At 33.7% G+C, this 22,001-nt stretch overlaps 5 protein-coding genes across 6 annotated transcripts; 3 read left to right on the top strand and 2 right to left on the bottom strand.

Annotated features, from left to right (window-relative positions):
* The first annotated feature begins 3,451 nt into the window (after nt 1-3,451).
* Nucleotides 3,452-6,858, top strand: LOC8266020 (probable aminotransferase ACS12). Of its 2 annotated transcripts, XM_015726306.3 has the most exons (5): nt 3,452-4,215; nt 4,314-4,451; nt 5,189-5,349; nt 5,509-6,384; nt 6,465-6,858. In XM_015726306.3, exons 1-4 carry the CDS (start codon nt 3,778-3,780, stop codon nt 6,362-6,364), a joined length of 1,593 nt encoding a protein of 530 aa, XP_015581792.1. In that variant the 5' UTR covers nt 3,452-3,777; the 3' UTR covers nt 6,365-6,384; nt 6,465-6,858. The 2 variants fall into 2 exon arrangements, with proteins under 2 accessions (XP_015581792.1, XP_002510899.1); XM_002510853.4 differs by having other exon boundaries at nt 3,454-4,215; nt 5,509-6,858.
* LOC8266021 lies at nt 6,473-7,964 on the bottom strand. Its single transcript, XM_002510854.4, has 2 exons — nt 7,020-7,964; nt 6,473-6,767 (listed from the first exon to the last, which is right to left on the bottom strand). Exons 1-2 carry the CDS (start codon nt 7,827-7,829, stop codon nt 6,660-6,662), a joined length of 918 nt encoding a protein of 305 aa, XP_002510900.3. The 5' UTR covers nt 7,830-7,964; the 3' UTR covers nt 6,473-6,659.
* Nucleotides 7,965-8,141: 177 nt separating this feature from the next.
* Nucleotides 8,142-9,696, top strand: LOC8266022 (zinc finger A20 and AN1 domain-containing stress-associated protein 1). Its single transcript, XM_015723114.3, has one exon. The coding sequence runs from the start codon at nt 8,281-8,283 to the stop codon at nt 8,851-8,853; it is 573 nt and encodes a 190-aa protein (XP_015578600.2). The 5' UTR covers nt 8,142-8,280; the 3' UTR covers nt 8,854-9,696.
* A 1,164-nt stretch (nt 9,697-10,860) lies between these two features.
* LOC8266023 (putative zinc finger A20 and AN1 domain-containing stress-associated protein 8) lies at nt 10,861-11,732 on the top strand. The gene has a single exon (XM_015723685.3). It carries the CDS (start codon nt 11,167-11,169, stop codon nt 11,614-11,616), a length of 450 nt encoding a protein of 149 aa, XP_015579171.2. The 5' UTR covers nt 10,861-11,166; the 3' UTR covers nt 11,617-11,732.
* Nucleotides 11,733-13,579: 1,847 nt separating this feature from the next.
* On the bottom strand, nt 13,580-15,678 carry LOC8266024 (protein PSK SIMULATOR 1). The gene has a single exon (XM_002510857.4). The coding sequence runs from the start codon at nt 15,327-15,329 to the stop codon at nt 13,920-13,922; it is 1,410 nt and encodes a 469-aa protein (XP_002510903.3). The 5' UTR covers nt 15,330-15,678; the 3' UTR covers nt 13,580-13,919.
* Nucleotides 15,679-22,001: the final 6,323 nt, after the last annotated feature.

Below are 22,001 nucleotides of genomic sequence, written 5' to 3'. Positions count from 1 at the left end.
ATTTTTGAAATTTGAATCAAGGAAAGGTAAAAGACAAGACAGTGATTTGGTAAACATATTGTCATTTTTGTTGTTGCAAATTTTGGTCTTTGTCTGTGCCCGTGAAACTTCTTCCATGGGAATATGAAACCTGGCAAAAGTGTCTTTGGGCAGACAGTTCTTTTCCAGTTCGATATTCTCTGCACTGTACAAATTTGTTAACTCGCGTCTTCTTCAGATATTCTTTTGGTGTACAGTTAAAGAACATGCTTGTTTTTTTGGTAACTGAAGTGAAGTAAAAAAAACAAGAAAAGGCATACGCTCCTATGAATTCAAATTGATTAAGGATATAGCGGGAAGCGCTGAGATAATGGATGATAGTGGACATAACATTGTCCATTTTTCTTGACTTTTTGTTTATTTTTGTTTTGTAGTTTAGTCTGATTTCTCACTCTACAGAGTTCAGTGCTTGCGTTTTGTATACAAAGGGCTGCAGCTGCTGCTCCTCCGTTTTATGTACCTTTTTAATTCAAAATGACTGCATATACATAGTAAAAGAAGATATATTATAATTATCCAAATTATTTATTAAACTAGCCAGTGCTAAAATCACTTCATTTCTTACTGTATAATAATTCTAAAGATTTTTTTTTTTCGGTTTGATATATTTTTTAATTTTTAATCTTAACTGAAAAATAATATAACAAATTAATGTGAAAACAGATTTAGCAAGCCAATCATTCTACAACCTAATTTGATTTGCAGTTACCAATATATAAAATATATAATTGCAAAAATTGATGAGATAAGATTACTTTGTTCAAGTTCTCTTCTCACATTAGAGATGTTATTATTTTAATGATGACTGTTAAACAATTCGATGTGTATTGATATCTCATATGAAGTGAAAGAAAAAGAAATCGCTCGGAAAATTAAAGGCATGTTTGGTTCGGTGATCAATCGCAACTAATAAATTAAACTGTTTAATAGAATTTTATTAGCGGCTGCTGTTAGTATGTTAAATGACCATTGAATGTATAATTTATCATTAATATATATTATTATATTATATTTAATTATATAAATTAATAAAAATAATTTATAATAATTAATAGTATTATAGTTAATTTTTTAGCTCAATTTTATTTATTATTAAAAATATTTATAAAAATTATATTAAAAGTAAAAAATTTAAATTTAGATTCTACTAATAAAAAAATTTAATTTCAAATATTATAATTTTAAATATTATAATTATTTAACTATTAAAAATAATTTCAAAATAATAATTATTTATTTTAAAATATTAAAATTTAATTATATGAGATCAATTTAAAATAAGTTATTGTTAATAAGTTTTGATAAATATAATAGTGTTCAAAAAAAAAAATCAGCCGATAAAAAACTCTAAAATAAAAATAATATAATTATCAACTATCAACTACTATTTTTTAAATTTTTACTAAATATTTTAATATAATTATTCAATTAGAAACAACTGTCGCTGGACATTTTTCAAGAGTACACCGCTGCCACCTTTGGATTGTAGAACTCTAGCATTGAAATAATGTTCAGCTCAGCCTTCTTGGCTTGTTGCAATTCATACAAAGGTGGACCAACAAACGCAGGAAAGCGGGGTACCCTGTCAGGAAACATAATGCGAATGAGCAATACATGAACTTAAACACGACCCAAAAAATATGGTGAATGGGGAAGTCACACAGTGACAAGTATAGAGTAAAGGAATATCAAGTTACTTCCCACTATATGTGATGATATCATTCTCAGAAGTTTGTATCAAGAAGACTAACTAATGATATGATCATCATCGATTCCTTTCTTTTGTGCAAAAAGCAATAAAGAATCTTTGGTTTTCTTTTCTATATTCCCTCCCTCTTTTTTCTTTTAGATTTTAGGCCCCTGGATAGAAGTGAAGAGTTTATACTTTTCATAGTGACTCTTTCCTATGACAGTTTGACAATTCATTTTCCTTCCATTGGGCTTTGGCAGATTATAATCTGGTTGTTCTGCAGGGTGAGCTCTTGTTTTTCTTCTGCCCCCATTTCTTGCGGTGCAGCGTATGAGCTGTTGGGCTTGACCCAACAGATGGCGTGGCTGACTGCTACTCAATGTTTAACCTAAACAGAAAGAAGCCCCTTTTTTCTATTAAGTAAAACCCTCTTTTTAGTTACTAGAATACAATCTAGTTTCAGTGCTGTCATTTTTGTTCTGTATTTTCTCATTTCATTGAAATAAAATACATCATTTTGCTTTAATGCCACATTGACAATTTATATTTTTAAGATAGACATAACTTTCACAAAACAAAAGTTGTATTCTTCTTTAATAAATTCTAAATTAGCCACTGATTTTGTAGTTAAGGCTCAGTTTAATCTAAAACTTTTATATATTTTGACTCATCCAGTTTCTTTCTTTGGCAGAAAAATATTTACAACAGTCACTAAAAGAAGAGAAATGAAATTAAAATTTTAATTTTTATATTTAAATTATAAAATTAAAACAAAAATAATTAAAATATAGTCTTATTGTCTATGTTCTTATTATATTTTTTATGATGATGGCCAGGAAGTGACTTTGATGGTAAGCCTCAATTATATTAAACTTATAAAATAATTTTTAAAATTTATTATTATTTTATAAAATTATTATTTGTTGAGATATGACTAATTTGAATATATATTATTAAAATATATAATTATTTAAAAATTTAAATTAAATCCTGGCAATAAGTAAGTGGCTAAATTAAAATTTTATTTTTTAAATAGACACGAGTTGCATTTTGCCAACTATAAATATATAATAAAAATATCTCTTATTAGAATTGGAAAGAGCATTCATATATATAGTTTATGCATTAAAAGATTTATATAATATACTACACAGTATATTTCTTTCATCCGAAAGAGATAGAGGTATAAAGAATTAAGAATAAAAATGAAAGATAAGGCATACAAATTGTACTCACATCATTGTTTTTTCTTAGTTTTATCTTTTATTTCTTTTACTGTATTAGGCATGAGAATATTTTCCTAGACAATACACAAGATAGAAAAGAAGAAGACACATATTTATTTTTACAGAGATATTATTAAAAAATATTTTGATAAATTTATTATGGTTGATATATATTTATTAATTAAAATATAAAATTCTTTTATATATATATATATATATATTACTTTCATATTTATTATAAAATATTATATGAAATATAAATAAAAATTATTATTATCACAGCGATTTTTTAGCACAGCTTAATCTATTTCATGAAATTATATTTTTGTTCTGTATTTACTTAATTATATTTTTATCACGTTAATATTTTATAAATATAATTAAGTAAATAACAGTTAAATTATATAATATTATTAAGAGATAATTATATAACACATAATAGCTATGTTAACATTAGCCACCCATATTATGTAATTTATTCATTACTTATTAATAGTTATATTTATAAAGTATTATAAATAATAAAATAAAAATATCTTAAATTACATGTTAGTGCAACAAAGGTTTATTTTCTAAGAAAAAAAAAAGAAAGAGACAAGAGTGAAATATCCAAAACCTCTGAAACTAAAGCTACCAAAAAATCCAATCTTCCCTCCAACGAACGGTTCTAAACACTCAGCAAACAAACACAGTCTTCCCCTCTCTCTCTCTCTCTCTCTCTCTCTCTCTCTCTCTCTTAACCACCTAAGCAAGCATTTCTACAACCTTCACCTGACGGTCCGCTCGAGGCCGCAAATTTCTGCGGTTTATCCGCCTAAGCCAATGACCCAAAACCAAACCGCCGAACCCAAAAACTCCCCCCGAAAATCCTCTGGAGCCACCGGAATGAGATTAATAGTGCCACTTCAAGGTGTAGTTCAAGGCAGAGGAGGCCTAATATTAGGTTCTCTAATTCCTTGTGCTTTGTTCTATTTTTTCCAGCTTTACCTAAAACGACATCGTTCTCCTAACTCCTCTTCGAACCCTCCGTCTCCCTCTGCTTCATCTCCAAACCTTGCGGAGATCCCGAGGACGTCTTCTCGGTCTAATTTATCGACCCGTGGGTCGATTGGACCGGTTCGATTATCGACCAGGGGGATGTCTATTGCGAAACCTAATGATTCGCCTTATTATATTGGGCTGGATAAGGTTTCCAATAATCCGTATGATAGAACGGGTAATCCGGATGGGATTATACAGCTTGGATTGTCTGAGAACAGAGTGAGTTTACTCTCATTGTTTGCACTTGTTTATATATTCATTTATTCAATATTGTTTGCTTCTTGTTAATAATTAATTAACTGTTTTGCTGGTTGCAGTTAAGTTTAGATTTGATTGAGAAATGGATGGTGGAGAATGTGGCGCATGCTTTAATTGGAAATGACGGCAGTGATGACCTCAACATCAATGGCATTGCGACATACCAGCCGTTTGACGGATTGACGGAGTTGAAAGTGGTAAATTGAAAGATCACATTATGCATCTAAATATTTAAACATTTCTGCTTTAGTTTAGCTTCTTTTTTTTTTTTCTGCACTGTGTTTTTGGGTTTTTCCTTCGATGAATAAATACAAGTACTTGCTGCCACTGTAATCTAAGTTTAAAGTCATTTAGTAACATTGATAATAATAATCAGGTCTGAGTAGTTTGCTGATCCAGAGAGGCAGAGAAATGGCTTGCGAATTGGATTCCATAATTATGGACTAAGATAATATTAAACTGAAAGTTCATGGTGAACTTTAATTGCAACCTTTAGTTGGATCTTTTCTTTTGCTTGGCAATAAAGGATCATGGTATTGTGAATATTAGGAATCCATAAGTGTAATTTTATCTCTACTTCATTGTTGAGATTGATTTTTCTACTTTAATCATGGGTATTTGACATTTCAGATAAAGAATTTTAGTGGGACTAGCATTTGAAGTTTTTAATATCTTTGGTGCTTTATGGTTTCTGAAAAATACAAGTTTTCAAATGGAGAGAAGGCACATTTTACATGCTGCAGAGACTATTTAGGAGGTGTGTTTTATTTATGTTAAGGGATCTATTGCATCTACGTTTTGGTTATTCTTCTTTGCCATTGTCTAATAGGAGACAAGAGAGCTATAATGTGCACATATGACTATGCATTGTATGATACAGATGACTGTGCTGCTATTGTTTCACGTATTTATCCATATCCTGTGGACCTTGCAGGCTATGGCGGAATTTTTGACTCAGGTCATGGGAAGAGTAGTCTCATTTGATCCATCACAAATAGTATTAACTGCTGGTGCAACTCCTGCAGTTGAGATTCTATGCTTCTGCTTGGCAGACCACGGAAATGCATTTCTTGTGCCAACACCATATTATCCTGGGTAATTTGTATTCCAATGCGACCTTCTAATATTCTCTAATCAAATTATGAACTTATTATTGCATCAAAGTTTTACTTTACTAGTCAAATTTTGAATTATTTCATTAAAATTTTACTTTAGAAGTCAGATTTTGAAGTTAATTAGGGAAAAAATCTGCAGATTTGATAGAGATATAAGATCGCGGACAGGAGTGGAGCTAATACCTGTTCACTGCCGAAGCACTGACAGTTTCATATTAAGTGTTACTGCTCTTGAACAAGCATACAATCAGGCAAGAAAACGGGGACTAAAGGTTCGTGGAATATTGATTACTAACCCTTCAAATCCGGTTGGCAATGTATTACCGCGGGAAACGCTCTATGATCTCCTAGACTTTGCCCAAGAGAAAAACATTCACATTATCTCTGATGAAATATTTGCTGGCTCTGTGTACGGAACTGATGAATTTGTGAGCATGGCCCAAATTCTTGAGGAAGAAGAATTTGACAAGGGCCGTGTTCATATTATATATGGACTCTCAAAGGATCTTTCACTTCCAGGATTTAGAGTCGGGGCTATTTATTCCTACAATGAAAGTGTTTTGACTGCTGCTAAAAGGTTAACTAGATTTTCTTCTATTTCTGCTCCAACCCAGAGGCTGCTAGTTTCAATGCTTTCAGATACAAGATTCATGGAGGAGTATATTGAGACTAATAGAAGGAGAATTAGGCGAATGAATCACTTATTTATGGAAGGTTTCAAGCAATTAGGAATTAAGTGTGCAGAAAGTAGTGCCGGCTTATACTGTTGGGCAAATATGAGTGGACTAATCCCCTCTTACAGTGAAAAGGGAGAACTCGACTTATGGGACAAGCTGTTGAATATTGCTAAGATCAATGCAACTCCAGGTTCAGCTTGCCACTGTATAGAACCAGGATGGTTCCGCTGTTGTTTTACTACTTTGACTGAAGAAGATATTCCTATAGTCATAGAACGGATCCGAAAAGTTGTGGAAACTTGTAAATCTCCTAGATGAAACACTATGAGACTTACTTGGTAAATTTGTTCAGCCTTAGTCAGTTGGTTGCCTTAGTGTTTTCATATTAATCATTTTCCAACGATACACATTGATTCAGGTACTGACTTGGCGAAACTTCAAATTCAGATTTCTTGGCATTCTAGTACTGTTGAACATGTGGGTACATTCTGGGAACTGTAAAGTGCTTACGTTGTGGATATTGTATAAATGGAAGTGAAAGCTAAAACAAACTGGTATATAAGGTTCATGGAGAAAGGTAATTGCAGAGTGATTTCTGAACTACAAGCCCAACCTATATCAGTTTAAGTCTTGCATGGTGCCTCTTCCTCTGCCACCATTCAATCATTGTGATACCAGTTCCAAAGATGCAGCAGCCGAAAGATTTTGAATTCATAAATTCCTGACAGTGTCAATCAAGCAAGAGTAAATTTGTTTCTGATCATGTAGAAAAGAATAGCAGATCATTAATAAAATTATTTTGTTTAATTCAATATGTTGCTAGAAGAAGCTAACTTAAAATGCACTTGCTATTTGCTTTTTTAAGGCATTTCCGTTTGAATTCCTTTTAGTTGTTTCTCAGTGGTTTACTTTAGCATCGGAAATTATTCTTAGTTGTTAATGACACTCAAAGAAGCATGAATTGCGAATTTACCATTGGCAGATTCCGATTTCCCATTTGAATAGCTTTCCTTTGGCAACTCCTCCTCCTACTCATCATTATCAATTCTCCAAGTGTCGGTGTCCTTTTTGTTGTGACAATATTGTCACTTGCACGATTAGAATTGCAGTTTTGTACCTCTGTTGCAATGAGGGAGCCCTTTGTGGAGTGTGCAACTGTCTCAAGGAAACCAGAATCGGGTGCATATAATGGAAAAAGACATTCTAATAAAGAAGCCCCTGTAAGGCTTGAAATTCCAGTTGCGTAGCTGCTCGTGCTGCTGTCAGTGTCTGAAGCAGGCGAGGAAGGGGTTTCTAAGTGATCAACTGGAACAGCATCAGAAACTGCTACTGATGACACCAAGCAATTTGCTAAGAGAGAAGGTGCTGAACTAAGTGAATCATCAGTTTCAAAGCTGAATGATTCAATGTCCAAGTCAAATATTCCTTCTTCTTTCTCCCCATAATTGTCATGGCCAGCACGGTTCTCGTTATTGAACTCGCAGTCATCACATCTCTGATAGTACATGGGAGGGGATGGTAAACGATTGAGAGTTGCTGGTGGTGATTCCATTGGTGGCTGTGAGAAACAGGGTAGTGGCTTTCCAGGCTTTTCCTCCCAGTTGAAGGGAACAGAGGCAATAAGCTTGACTGGAGGTGGCAGAGCTAAGGTAGTAACTGAAGAAACCACAGGTTTCCAGTCCTTTTTAGCAATTCCTGGCCTTTCCTCCCATAAAAATGGGACAAATGGTGGTTGCCTGATGTGCTTTCTTTTTGATGCTTCAATGATTTCATTCTCTGTCATTCTGGGAACAGACACCAGATTCGATGTGCCCTTAATGCATCTCTTTCTTACATATATATAGTGGTGGGTTAAGTTATCAGCTAAAACTTTGCCTGCTAACTGCACCAATTTTTCCAATAAAGGAGATTAGACGCACCTGCTCCTCTCTGCTGAATTTGGTGACTATCTTTTAGATTTGGTGACTAGAACTTTGTCCAACGGGGCTCATTCCCATTGATTGGACAGAAACTTCGAGCCCATAGATATTGGGCCGGAATTTTGGTTAAATTTCTGGGCCTGCAAACTTCATGTCGGTTTTACCCTTTGGCCCGTTGGATAAGTAATAAACCGATTTCATTTGAGATGTAAATTACAGGAAAAACCCTCGCAAGATTAAAAGATAAAAAGAATTTCCCAATTTGCGAAACCTAATCAAGAAAACTCTAGCAATAGCTGTAAAACAACGCCAGATATGGAGTCACGCAAGCGCATCGACCCTCCACACTGTGTCAACGGTTGCGACTTCAATCGATTGATAAAGAATTGCAATCTTTGTTCAAAGTCTTTTAGAGAAAAGGAAGACATAGAGATCGCAAATGAAGCCATAGCATCATCATCCATGGAATCGTTGAAGCAAGAATTAAAGCCTCGGTTCTTTTCATCTGGTGATAGTACTAATGCTAACGCTATATTCGGTGCTAATTCTTTGTTTGGTGCTTGTTCAAGAACTAGTAAAAAGTCATGTTTTTCTACAGATTATAATAATGCTGCTTCTGGTTCAATTTTTAAATTCACAACTTTGCCTGAGATTAGTGTTCGTAATTTCACTTTTGGTACTTCAACCGTTACAAATAAAAGGTGCAATCGCTGCAACAAGCGGGTTGGCTTGTTAGGGTTTGGGTGCAAATGTGGGCATCTGTTTTGTGGAAAACACCGATATCCAGAAGAACACAAGTGCAGGTTTGATCATAAGGCGTTTGGACATGAGGTTTTACGCCTGCAAAATCCAGGTTTGCAAAGTGATAAATTGCATACTAGAATTTAATAGGGTTGGCGATATCTTTTATTAGATTTTTCTACAAATTGATGCGATATAAATACTTCTCGGTCCCATCTCCAAAACCACGGTTTTCTGCAACTGCAATCACCGATGGAGTTCGGTCTAATTGCTTTTGTAGGGCCTAACACATAGAAGAAAAAAAAAAAGCATCGAATTTATGCAAAATTGAAATTTACATGCAATCAGAGTAGAATTTTATTTAAATCTCGGTCTTGAAAAAAGAATTTCATGTAAAATTGGCACTATCAATAGGTAGACAAATAGAAATTAGGTTTTCTTATTGATTACTTACACTTCCTTGTTGGGTTTGACCCAGCATTTTTATACTCTTTGATTTTGAATCAATCAAGGTTTTGAAAAATCCCACCAAAAAAAAAAAGCAAGAAGAGAGATTTTCATTCATCACTGTGCTTTTGAGTACTGTGTTTCTTTATACAAAATTCTTTTCTTTAAAGGAAAAAAAATTGAACGGTTAACCTATAAAAATAGGATGTCAGTAACTTTCAGTGACAAAATCAGAGAAATGCTAAGCATGCATCAATACAGTGTTTTCATTCAATTGTTTGTTTGTTTTTTTTTATTTTTCTCCTTTTATTGTAGCTATTGTCTGTCTTTTATGGGCTAGAGTCTTGGTGTTTCTGGTTTTTTAAATGGTTACAATATGGATGCGCTGGGGGTTGTCCATTGAGGATTGTAATTATCGTCGTAACTGTCTTCTATTCAATGAATTTGCTATTTTCTAATAAGATTTTTTGTTGTAATTTACACTGCAAATGTATGAGTGGAAATCATACTTTTTTTAATAATTTACAACTCTCATTTGATCAAGTGAAAGGGATGTACTGTAAAATGCGTGATTTAGATATGTCATCATTCGTTCAAACTAAGCTGCTAAGGTTATCTAGGCATGTCTGGGAGCTGCTCCAAGAAGAAGACTTGAACAGAATCGAGTTATTAAAGTTGGCAGGATTCACCTGCCAATTGACCACATTTGACAAATAGAGAATGCACTAAAAGCCATTAGATTTTGTTATTGCGAGTGTTTTATTTACATCAATAGTAGATTGTGATAGGTTGATTGCATTTTCCAAATTTAAATTGTTAGGTTTAAATTGTATTATTCTTGTGAGGGCTGAAGGGTCAATTTTGGCTCTTGAATTGATGATTTGGTTGAAAACTTCAACAATATGATTTTTCTTTTCCTCGTGATGGTTGGGTATAATAAGAAATGATTTAGGCTTTTCAAAACAGCAATATGGCCTTTTAGTTTGACCGGCATAGGAGATTCGAGATGAAATTGGTCTCTTTGGATTTTTTAGTTTAAAATACTTGTGACTGGAATATATGGACTTTTTGAATTCATGAATTTCATGCTGATTCAATACGGCGTTGGTGATACGATTGAGCTTAATAAGCCATCAATAAAATTGTTTGATGTAATTGTACCATTAAGCTAATTAAATTGAATCATGGCCAGCCAAATTGAAGCCAGTCTCGAGTTTGATTGCCTCTAGCCAAGCTCAGTTCAAGTTGGATAAGTTGGAGAGACTACAGACTTGTGAACAGGTATAGCTAATGCATCAAACTGTAAAAATGCCTCTAGTTTTTCAATAAGAAGCAAAAAAGAAAAAGCCAATTTTTGGTAGCTCAATGTGCAGGCAGATCTCTTAACATAGGCAATAGTCATTTTACATCAATAAATAAATAAGCCCTTCATAAGATGATTTACCCGAGTGTGATTTAGATTAGGAGAGTGTTGGATGAAATTGAAATGATGCTTCCTATTTTGAGAAGGAAGAAAAATAAACAATTACTATATCAACCGAGACACCCTGAAAAGGAAAATAACATTTTATATAAAGATTTTATACTATTTGAACCATCAAAAACACAAATACAATAGTGATTTTACGTCAACTTGGTAATAAATAAGCCTTTAAAAGAAAATTATTTAGGTAAGTTAATATAAAAATTAGACGCATACCGGAAAAAAAGGGTAAATTCATTGAATTCAATGTAAGGGACAATCCCAAGAAGTTGAATGCTTAGTTAATGGTTGCCTCTTTAGTTAAGTGTCAAATCCATTTGGAAAAGAAATTGAATCGCCTCTAAAGAAGGTTCGGGAAGATACGATACAGCGGTATCCCACCAAAGTTTTCCTTGTCAGAGTCTCAGAATTATAATCGGAATCCACTTCTCAAGTACCCAAACTATCCTCTATCTTTCTCTCTATATATGGATGTATATCTGTCTAAATCATCATCCCATCTAGGCTCAGTTTTTTATTATCCCTGAAACATGGACTCTCCAAACAGCTCGGTTACTCCTCCTTCATGCGCTAGAGGTTGCGGTTTCTTTGGCTCAGCAGAAAATCGTAACATGTGTTCCAAGTGCTACACTGATTATCTCAAACAAGAGATTATTGCTAAAACCAATTCTGCACCCGAACCCTCACCTGCCTCCAATTCCTTATCAAACAAGATCGCAACTTGTATTAATATTAAAGAAGCAGCAGCAGAAGAAGAAGAGACTGCAAAAACGGTTCCTGTTGCGAAGAACAGATGCGAGAGTTGCAACAAGAAAGTGGGTGTTACAGGGTTTGCGTGCCGTTGCGGGAAGGTGCTTTGCGGGACGCATCGATACCCTAAGGAGCACTGCTGCACCTTTGATTTCAAGAGGGCTGATCGTGATCTTTTGGTTAAGCAAAATCCTCTTGTCAAGGGTAATAAAATGGATAATAGGCTTTGATATAGTTAGGATGAATAGGCTTTGATATAGTTAGGATCAAGGTTTACTTTCTGTTTGTAATCTTCAGATTGCACAAATTAGTAATTTATTTTTGGCAGAATTCGCAATTAGTTATACTCAACTCTTTCACTCTGATAATCATATTCTAGAGATATTTCAATAGACTCGGGCATTTATTTTTCTGGTTCACACGAGTAATGGAACTTGAACAGAATTTACTCATAATTTTCCCGGTAAACACATAGTTTAAAGTATTCTATGTGCTGCTGCCAACTCGTGTTTGGTTTCTGCCTATTGTTCTCTTTGCCCTTTGTTATCCAATTTGCTTGCTGGTGGCGGTAGCAAGAAGCATCCCCTAGAATTTCCAATCCAATTCCGTTAATTGATTCGCCGAGTGGGCTAACCACATGGACTTGACATTCATACCCTTTATGGGCTCCCAGTTCCAATCCCATGGAGTCTTTATCAGGCTAAGGCATCGGCTCTATACTTTTCAGATCGAAAATTGATAAAGGGCCTTAGCTAGAATTTATTCAAATACTATATCAAAGCCGAAGCGGAAATCAAATTGAATGGAATAAAACTCATGCTCAAAAATTAATTTAAAAATAGAGAATGTAAATTGAAATATATACGTCATAGTAGCACAGTTTCTAACAAAGATAATTACTCAAATGTCCACAAAATTCATGTCCGTAAATAAAAAAAACCCAGAGTTTTTCACTCAAAAGGTCAAATATATGAACGTATGAAGAGCAAATAAGATATGATTTCTCCTGCATACATGCCTGTGATATTGTAGCCAAAATTTCACATGTTCTGGCAAAGATTGCTAATGCTGGCTCCCAGCTGCTTTATCCTGGACAGACGAGGTTATAAAGATGTTCAAAGTGCATAAAAACTATTGTTGGCCGTCAGAGGTCTCAAAGGTTCAGCTTTTAACTTTGGATCAGGTCCACTCCATAGCCTTCTACGACACCTTCCAAAGGCAAAATGATTAGCCCAGGTAGCAGGACTAGTCAAGTGGCTAAGCTAATGGTAACATATAAAATATATGATCATGGGGCACTTAGCAATCAGATTGTTCTGTGGACAGATATTTAACTATTTTAATTTGTGATTAATTAAGACCCACTCCTCTTAAATTATAATTTGATTATTGCAATTTCGCAAAGAGACAGAAATGCATTTTCAGCTATGATTAACCAAAACTAATGGGGACATTCAAAGGAATATAAGATTGCAAAAGAAAATGAAGGTGGGACATAAAAAGGATAATAAGTTGGGTGGGGAACACAGTGAGAAGAATGTCTTAAAGAAGCACCATTTTTGAAGCTCTGAGCTGTAAGTCCAAATGGACAAAAGTATAAACAAATGGAAAGAGAATGGGGATAATTAAATTGTGGGGTTTGTCCTTGTATATTAATTGTTTCAAGATATGTTAAAAAACAAACTAGTCCTATAGTAATGTTCTGGTTTATAAGACAACATCAGCAGCCTCAATCAACAGGCCAATCCAATAATATATGTACATACCAAAAGGGAAAGCAAAGGAGAAAAGAAAGAAGAAGACAAGGAATACGAGTTTGTTTAAATTGTTGATTAATATATGGACAATAGATACTAGGCATGAACAATTCTCATTTACAGATTATAGGTTCAACCAACTATCATTGGCATTTACATCTTATCTTCAGTCACATGCATAAATAGTAGGAATTCTTCTCTTCTTTGCTTTTTAATTTAGTCTATCTTTACATTATGATGATCCAATGGAGTTAAAAAGATTCCAACTTTGATAGACTATGCATCTGCTGTGATCTAAAACCTGAGGTTCCTGGAGGGCCCATTTGACAATTTCTATCTAACTGCTTCTGTATGTAAGTTAGTTTATGACTTTATATCACAAACCGCACTTCCTTGGAATCTAAATAATCTTTAGTTCGTAACTAACCACACATTATAAGCTTCAAACATAATCTCGATTCAATTATCTTAACATAACAATAATAATGATAATAAGAATGACTGTTAATTGACATGGCTGAAAACAATTTTTATGATTGAAAGTCCAAGCATTGCTTGAAAATGGAAGGCTATACTCAAAATCATATCACATATCATGTACATACACCTATAGTTTCTGCCTTATACAGATCGGGGTCAGAAAGAAAATTAACAAACCCTCAAAGATCTGAAACTCAGTTCAATCTAAGATCAAACATGATAGACTTCAGAAAACAAAATTAAAACCAGAAAAATTTAGAGAAAAAATAAAGATTAAGAAAAAAAGAACCATCTTCTTAGGTGGAACTCTGACAATTATTCAAGAGTCCATTGAAGTTGGCACATTCAAACAAGGCCTTAGCAGTCATCTCCCTTTCAAACCTCCATATGTAATTCAAACCCACCAAAAGTTCTGTGATTGCAGCTTCAGTTTTCTCCTTGTTTGCAAAGAATAGTGTTTGCAATAGAAGAACATTGGTTCTTGGTACCAAATTTTGCTGCTCAAAGCTCCTTTCACTTTGCCATTTGATCATATTATGTGCTAAAGGTGACAACCACCCAAGTATTCTCCCCAAGGCATCCCTCCACTCTGCGGCAAGAAGTGGATCGCTTGCAGAAAATCCTACTCCTTTCAATCTAGCCCTTAGCGAAGATCTTATACTATTTGGAAGCATGGAGTAGAGATCATCTCTTGCATCAACACCAACAAGTTGTGGTGACTTGATCATCTTTTCCATAACTATAATCAAATTCGCATAGTGTAGAGCTAAAGCAGCAGCACCAAGTGTAGTTTCTGGTGGCTTTAGTAGCTTTGAATTTGACTCAAAAAACATATCAACCAAATCTTTATCTCCTTCAAGTTTTGTACTCTTTAATGGCCCTGAGACAAAGTTGCAAGTACTAGGGTTTTCAGTTGGGTGGACAGTTGCAGAAGCTGAAAGACTGCGTGGTAAAGAAGTCGGATATCCAGGTCCTATGCCAAAAACAAGCTTGATTCTTGCTAGTATTGTAAAGATAGACCTTACAAGCATTGAAACTACACCATCGAAGCTTCGATTCCAAAGAGATCTTTCTTTCAGATACTTTACTTCTTGTCTTTGCCAGAATATCTTCTGTTGAAGATCCATAATCTTCTGTCCTTTTGTCGTTGACTCATGATCAATACACTGCAAGGCCTTTCTTACTCCACCCTCTAAGGTAGATAGTTCCTCCATTTCTTTATATAACGTCGCTGTGACAGTTACATATCTGTCCATCTTCTTGTTCTTTGCTTCCATTTCTTTGCTACTCAAGACCCAAAAGTTAGGATCATGACCTGAGTTGGCAAACTCATCGAATAAACGTTCAAAACGACGAAGATTCCCATCCTCGCACCGCTTGCTCAATCTTGAAACAGATTTAGCAAGAAGCCTCAAGTTCTGGACCATTTCTGCGCATGCAAGGCCAAGAAGGAAAGACTCATCGTTGGACACCATCTTGCGAACTCCTTCAATAGAAATGGATTCATTTCGCAACCGAATTATGTTCTTGTCTGAAAGAGACTGCCATAGGTGAAAGAGCTTTGACATGAGACCAGCAATCTCAAAAGCTAAAACTCCAACACTTGATTTCTTGGATGATTTTGGTATCGGAGCAGAGGTTTTGACTGAATCCAAGCCATGAGTTATTGCAGTTTTCACTTTAATAAGCCAAGTTTCAAGAGCCATACCCTCGAATCTTTAACTTCAAACTATATATGTACAAGAAATTAACAAGTGGCAGGCTATAGTACAGTGGCTAGTTTTGATGCAGTGATTGGAGAGAAAATAAAAGAAGAATATAAGAAGATGGATGTCGAGAGGTATCCAGAGAGAGAAATAATTGAAGGAATGGAAGGTTGCAGAGAGATAAGGATCAAGAAAATATGCAAAGGTAGAATTGAGAGGCTCGTGGGATGTTTGCGAGCATTACAAATAGCATTGCCTCTAATTGTAAATATGGAAACCACACCAAACAGCCACAAATACTAGTTTATGGTTTTTCTAATACCCACATTCACTTATAGTGCGTGATTTTTCTTTTTCTTTGAACATTTATTTGTTCTTTTATGATTTTAGTTTCAATGTGCGTTCACTTCTACATATATTTTTTGTTTTCAAATAGATTTTTCTTTACTAATAGTCTAATTGCATCTAATAGTTGGAAAATAAGAGCGACAAAGTCCTTTTTTAGTTTAATTAAAATTTTGAATTCAGATTTTAAATATATAATTATTTATGTTAAAATTCTTAAAATTATATTTTATCATATGTAAGAATCACATTTTATATTAACTTCAAATATATATAAAATAAATAACAGAAATAGTGATATGTATATACTATAAAATTTAAAATATATTTGATTAAATATAAAATATTTAAATATGTGTTAGTGTGTTATAATGTTAATTGTTCGGTTGGTAAATCGATGTGTTTGAACACAAAAGAACACTTTTCTTTTTCTTAGATGCTATTTTTTTCCATGCACATTGAAGGGTAGGATGTCATATATCATTATTGGCTTTTTCTTTTTAAACTTTTGTAATAAGGGTAATCTTTTTCTATATTAATATGCTTGTTTCTATGTGAATTATTAACCAACCCCTCAGCAAAGATCTTTTCACATAGAAAAGGGAAGCAATCATCTCATGAAATTGGCATCAAGATATAGGAAATTTTTTCTTGAAGGATTAAATTATAGTTTAATGAAGGCTTGAGAAAAAGCCTTAATGAATGACCTTTAAGTACTAAGAAAATTATTTCAAAGAAATTGATAATTTGGATTGAGTATATATATGTACTTTGGATTGGACAAATGTACTCAAGAACCATCCACTCTAAAGAGTGGTAATTGTAATATTAATGTTACCATGGATCTTGGGCTAAAAATGTTTGGTTGTGCCATCAATGTCTACATATCACTGGGGCATATTTATACCAAAAATCTATCAAGTTTATAATTGGGAATGAATCTAGACTGCTTAGCTAATGATTTTGGTATATGTCCCCTTTTTGAGCAAGAGATATTATGATTACATGTTTGAATTGAAGTCGAGAATTCTATTTGAGGATTTATGCCATGGGGCCCTTTTATATGAATATATATTCTGACTGATCAAAACTTTTTTATTTTTTTAAACTTCTACAAATAGTTCGTTTTTAATAATTCATCTTATCTTATTAGGTGGTCTAGGTTTCTTTTCCTTTTAAACCGATCAGGAGAAGTATTTCTATACTTGATTTAGATCAAATGGTATATATATATATAAATGTACTTGATTTATATATATATATATATATATATAATAGGATCAATCTTGAGATGCATGTGTTTTACAAAAAATTTACAGTGTATCTAGCAGATGCATCTAGACCACACCATTGGCTTGTGCCAGTCCTTTTGAGTGGCCATTTAACAAACATTGTTCCTAGTCAATCTTCTGCCATTGGTGCACTTTCTGATTAGTTTGTCTAATTTTGTTTTGGAAAAGTAGTAAATGAACATGCGTAAAATGTACGTAGGTAGTATAGAGTTTTTCTTATTCAAATTATTGTAGCAATTAATAGAAATTTACATGAAGATACAAAGAAATATTATTCTCGCTTCATATATTTTTCTTTTCTTTTTGCTAGTGATGTTAGATAAATCAAGTTAAAGTAGGAATATGTAAATTTGTTATTTTATTTATTTATGGTTCCAAAGAATAAACGAGCTAAAAATACTTAAAAACTGAAGTGCATTGAGTTGAGATGACCACTTGACAAGTTGAATCCGATCTCTATGATCGAAAGATCTTGCATTCAGATTCGGGAAAGGGCAAGCAAGCAAGAAGTGATGTGCTTCAAGTTGACCAGGAATTGGAGTTGACAAATGGGGACATAAGGCAAGGATGGCTCTATTGTACATGTGTGTGTGTGTGTGATAGGCAATAAATATGTCTTAAAGGATATTATGCATAGAATACAAGAAAATGGGGAACATAGAAAGGATAAATTAAATGATATTAGCTAGGCAGTACTGATTGGGTTATGGAAAGGATGAAGAAAAAACCCCACTTACTCATTCACTCCACATGGTTAGTGTTGGGTTGGTACATTTCTTTGAGGGGTCATCACTAATGCTCAAAGGAGTTTTGAAGACTGACATTTGACATTATTTTAAAGAGGAAAATTTAGAGAATGGAGAAGAGGACTTTTCACCACTTGATATTTAAATTATTCAAAAGTTTTTCTCTCTTTCCTTTTTAACCTTTCTCTCTATTTCTCTGCCTTTCCTTTGCCTAACAATGGAAGAGCATGGAACGATACCCTTGTTTAATTGTCGGATCATGAAAAGGCAGCTATCCTACATTTCCATTTCTTGATAAATGTGCCCTCTAAATCCATCAATCGAGTATGGTAACTCACTCCCCCTCTCATGCATACAAAATTATTGAATAATAAAATCTGCCATTGTTTATTCTCTCACCAAACCCTCGAGTACTGTTTGTTATAATTTAATGCTCTCTCCACATCTGTAATGAAGTAATAAGCAAAGAAAGACATTAAAGGGTGGAATTTTCCATTATCATCTTCTGTAATATTATTCTTTAATTCACTCTATTCTAAACTCTTTTGTTTAATCAATTAGCTCAGCACTTCTAAACCACATTCCTTTTAGTTCTTGTTATCATATTTATGACATGTCCGCAGGCACAGGGATTTGTAGCTGATTGTACAATATGGAAATTAATTTGCTTGTTAATTTCCATGAAGTGCTCTTCAAGAATCTTTGGTAAAAGAAGCCTCCCCAGTAATAAAAAAATTACTTGGTGCATGCTAAATGAATTTGACATTTGTCATTCCATGGCTGGCTATGTATCACATTAATTAGATTCAGTGATTTAATTAGTAGTTTAAGAGTCATCCATTTCATTATTCTAAATGGGATTTTGTTCTTATTGATCTAAGTTTAGGTCAATGCTTTAAAGTTCCATGCAAAACTGAGATCTATATATATACTTATATAAGAAGGTAACTATATAGTATTTGGCATGTCCTTTTCTACAAGTACAATGTACCATAATTTTTCCAAACCCTAAGAAGATCCTCAAATAGATTCCCTAGCAGGAACAACCAATTATTTCGATAGACTATTAATTAAAGGTAATTCATGTTTAATTAATTAAGCACGCAATTAAATAAACACAACTCAGTTAGTAGTGACACATCTGTTCCGATCCTCAAACTCTAAAGCTAGCCAGAGCATAATCAACTAATTTGTGAACACCCTTTTCGTATGGCTAACAATAAACATGAAAGTACAAGTTTTATTTCAGTCATTCAGAATTCAATTTTAGGATCAGAATGTATTAAAAAATGGCTTGAAATTTATTGTCCTTTGTTAATTAATTTCTCCAAAGGGAACCAATCAATTGTGTCGTGCCATGCGGGTTAATCTGAATCCACGGATGGCTGGCAAAGGTCGTGCACGCTGGCTACCTCAATTGCTGCCACGAAGCCCAGAAACCACTTGAGGAAAAACTATAGAGATCATGATGATGACTAGTAGTAAGGTGTTGAAGGTCAAAACCTAAGTGAATAAGAGAGAGAGAGAGAGAGAGAGAGGCAAAAAAAGAAAAAGGAAAATCATATAATGGGGTGTGATGCAATCATCCACATAAGTGCGCAGGTGATGATGCCAATAGTTGCAATATAACTTAATAGTGTTCCACTTTGCCATAAGGCAATAGAGCAAAATTGGACTAAAATGGTAATGGAGAAAAAGTTGTCTGATGACTGTATATAGTTGAGGCATGATGTGAGTCTCTTAATTATTTATAATGTCTGAAGGACCATTTTTGAGCCCTAATTTGTGGTCAAAGCTGAATGCTCTTGATGAATGTCTCCCATGCTATGCAACTTATAACTCAACCTATGAACAACACAATTATTCCTATCCAATTTCAGACTTAGATTATTAAATCATTATTATTTGCAAAACCTACTCAGTTTAATTTCATCAAATTAAAGGAAATGGAGTTTTTAGTTTAAGTTTTGCTTTGAGTAGGATGTGACCGAATCAAGTTAAACTGATTCATTCGTTGGTTATAAATAATAATAATACTTTAACTCATGTGCTAATTCAATGATCCATAAATGATCGAGTTTTTACAAGTTTTACTTAATTGAAAGTCGGAAATATATATATGAATAAAAATCATATATTAATATGTAGGCAATTAGAAGTCGGGAATATATATGTACATAAGATGAGAAGGAAAAAGAAAATGGTAGATATTGTTGCATGCAAAAGAAAGTCTTTCGTTGCCGCCGCAGATAATCTCAACTTTGAAAAAGTTTTTTTTTTTTTTTAAATATTTATTCAATTTTATCTCTTAATCTTATGTATTCTATATTTAAATATAGAATACATGGCTTAAGAGAAAACATAAAATGAAAAAGAAACTTTTCCTTTATCTTATGTATTATCACTTTGCTTTCTTTATAAAAGCTTAGGAAGAAGAGAACATTCATCTGAATGTGGGCTTGCATTCGTCTGTGACATCGACTGTGCCCTTCGTGAGAAAATAAACCAATGAGATAAAAGGCAAGAAATAATTCAGTTATGACTTTTTATAATTCTTTTCTTCTTTTTCCCTTTTGCTACAAACTAAGTAAGCTAATAGAAAACATGACTTTTGATTTGGTGGGACGATGGATCGAATTCTAGACCTACCACTTCGGCAAAGGATGGAATCCAAACGAGTCACTCAAGATTCAGACTCAGACTATATTGCTTCCTCAGCTACAACGAGTTGACTCATTGCATGCCACCACACCATAGCGCTGGGGCCCATATCAACACTTTCAAATGCAATTGAAGAGAGGAAAATAGAAAGAAAAAGAAAAAAAGAAAAGGAAATCAAATGAAAGGCTCTCTTCTTTTTGAGGTGAGGTTGATGGGAACCTAAAATGAGCATTACCAAGATCCCACTATAAGTGCTTTTTGAACAATTGGACCCTTAAACTGGTGATATATATTCACGTAGAGAAAAGTATTATTTAATTAATTTACAGAACGAAAACTGAAAAAGAAATAAGAAAAAAGAGGTAAATCTAGAAAAGAAAAGAAATTAAATGTTTGATGAAATTATTGTATTCGCATGAGAGGAGGAGACATAAGATGGGCTCTCATTTATCAGAAATGAAGGGGAAGTGTTCCACTTTTGCAAGACATTCTTTGGAAGAGAATGGTCCCAAAGGCAATGAAAAATAAGGAAAAAAGAAAAAACTTTGGAAACATCTCTTAATAATAAGAATAGATTGCTCTCTTAACCCTTTGCCTTGTTGATCCCACGTGTGTCATCATCAATTGTACGTACGTGGCAGACCTAATTATTCTATTTTACCCACGTGCAATAGGCCCAGGCCCATCTTTAATTTTCATTCTTTTGTTTGTTTTGGGATGGTACAAAAGGAAAGGAATGGGTAATTTCCCCTAATGTGATATTATGAAAATAATGGGTTCAACTATTCTATATATCTACTTAGTTGGAGGTTTAAACTTATTGTTTGAAAATGACGTTGCCCTAAAAGGAAAACCGCAACTTCATCATGTGATGATTGAAGTCATACATGGACTCATGATTTCAGATTCTCAACCCATTTTTCATTTTTTTATCTTCTTTTATGATTGCATTGTCTGAATATTTCAATAATCAATGCCATACCTAACATATATATTTATACACCCTATAATTAAGCTAAATAAATGATTTTTGGACCGCAACGGACCTAAACAAGTTCTCTGGCCTGGCACTTGCTGAATCTTCTAAATTGACATTGTCAAGTGATTTTTACTGCAAATTTAGGAAAGATTAGGAGTTTCCGTTAAGAGTTTGAGGCATCATTAATTCATTAAGTTGCTTCTGACTACTTCAATTGAGGTGGTTCCACTGAAAGAGGATGTGAAGATACAAACTGATCTTTGAGGTCATCAGTCAATACCCATTTAAGAAGAATCTTCAACCCGAATTGATGTGTGTTTTAAGGAAAATATATGGTTCTAATTAGAGCATCTAAAAATGTCTACTGAAAACGAATGCATCTTCATGTTTGGTAGCCCGTCATTGATATTGGCTTCATGTTACAGTTTAACTCCTTTACCAAACAAGTACCCATTATTCAAAAGCAAATTGAGATTTCTAATGGCCAGAAAGCCATAGCTCTATCTAACTATAAACACTGTTGCATTAGAGTTTCTACGGGAAAAAGCCTAAACAGTGCTGTCCAATACCACTAAGTTATTGTACCGCAAATATAGAGACCACTTTCGTCAAAGCAAAAGAAGCATTAAGATATGAAAGAGCATTATCC

This window comes from Ricinus communis, chromosome 4, assembly GCF_019578655.1.
Source record: "Ricinus communis isolate WT05 ecotype wild-type chromosome 4, ASM1957865v1, whole genome shotgun sequence".
NCBI classification, from domain to species: Eukaryota; Viridiplantae; Streptophyta; class Magnoliopsida; order Malpighiales; family Euphorbiaceae; genus Ricinus; species Ricinus communis.
The sequence above is the reverse complement of the archived record's forward strand: the minus strand, read 5'-3'. Positions and strand labels throughout refer to the sequence as shown.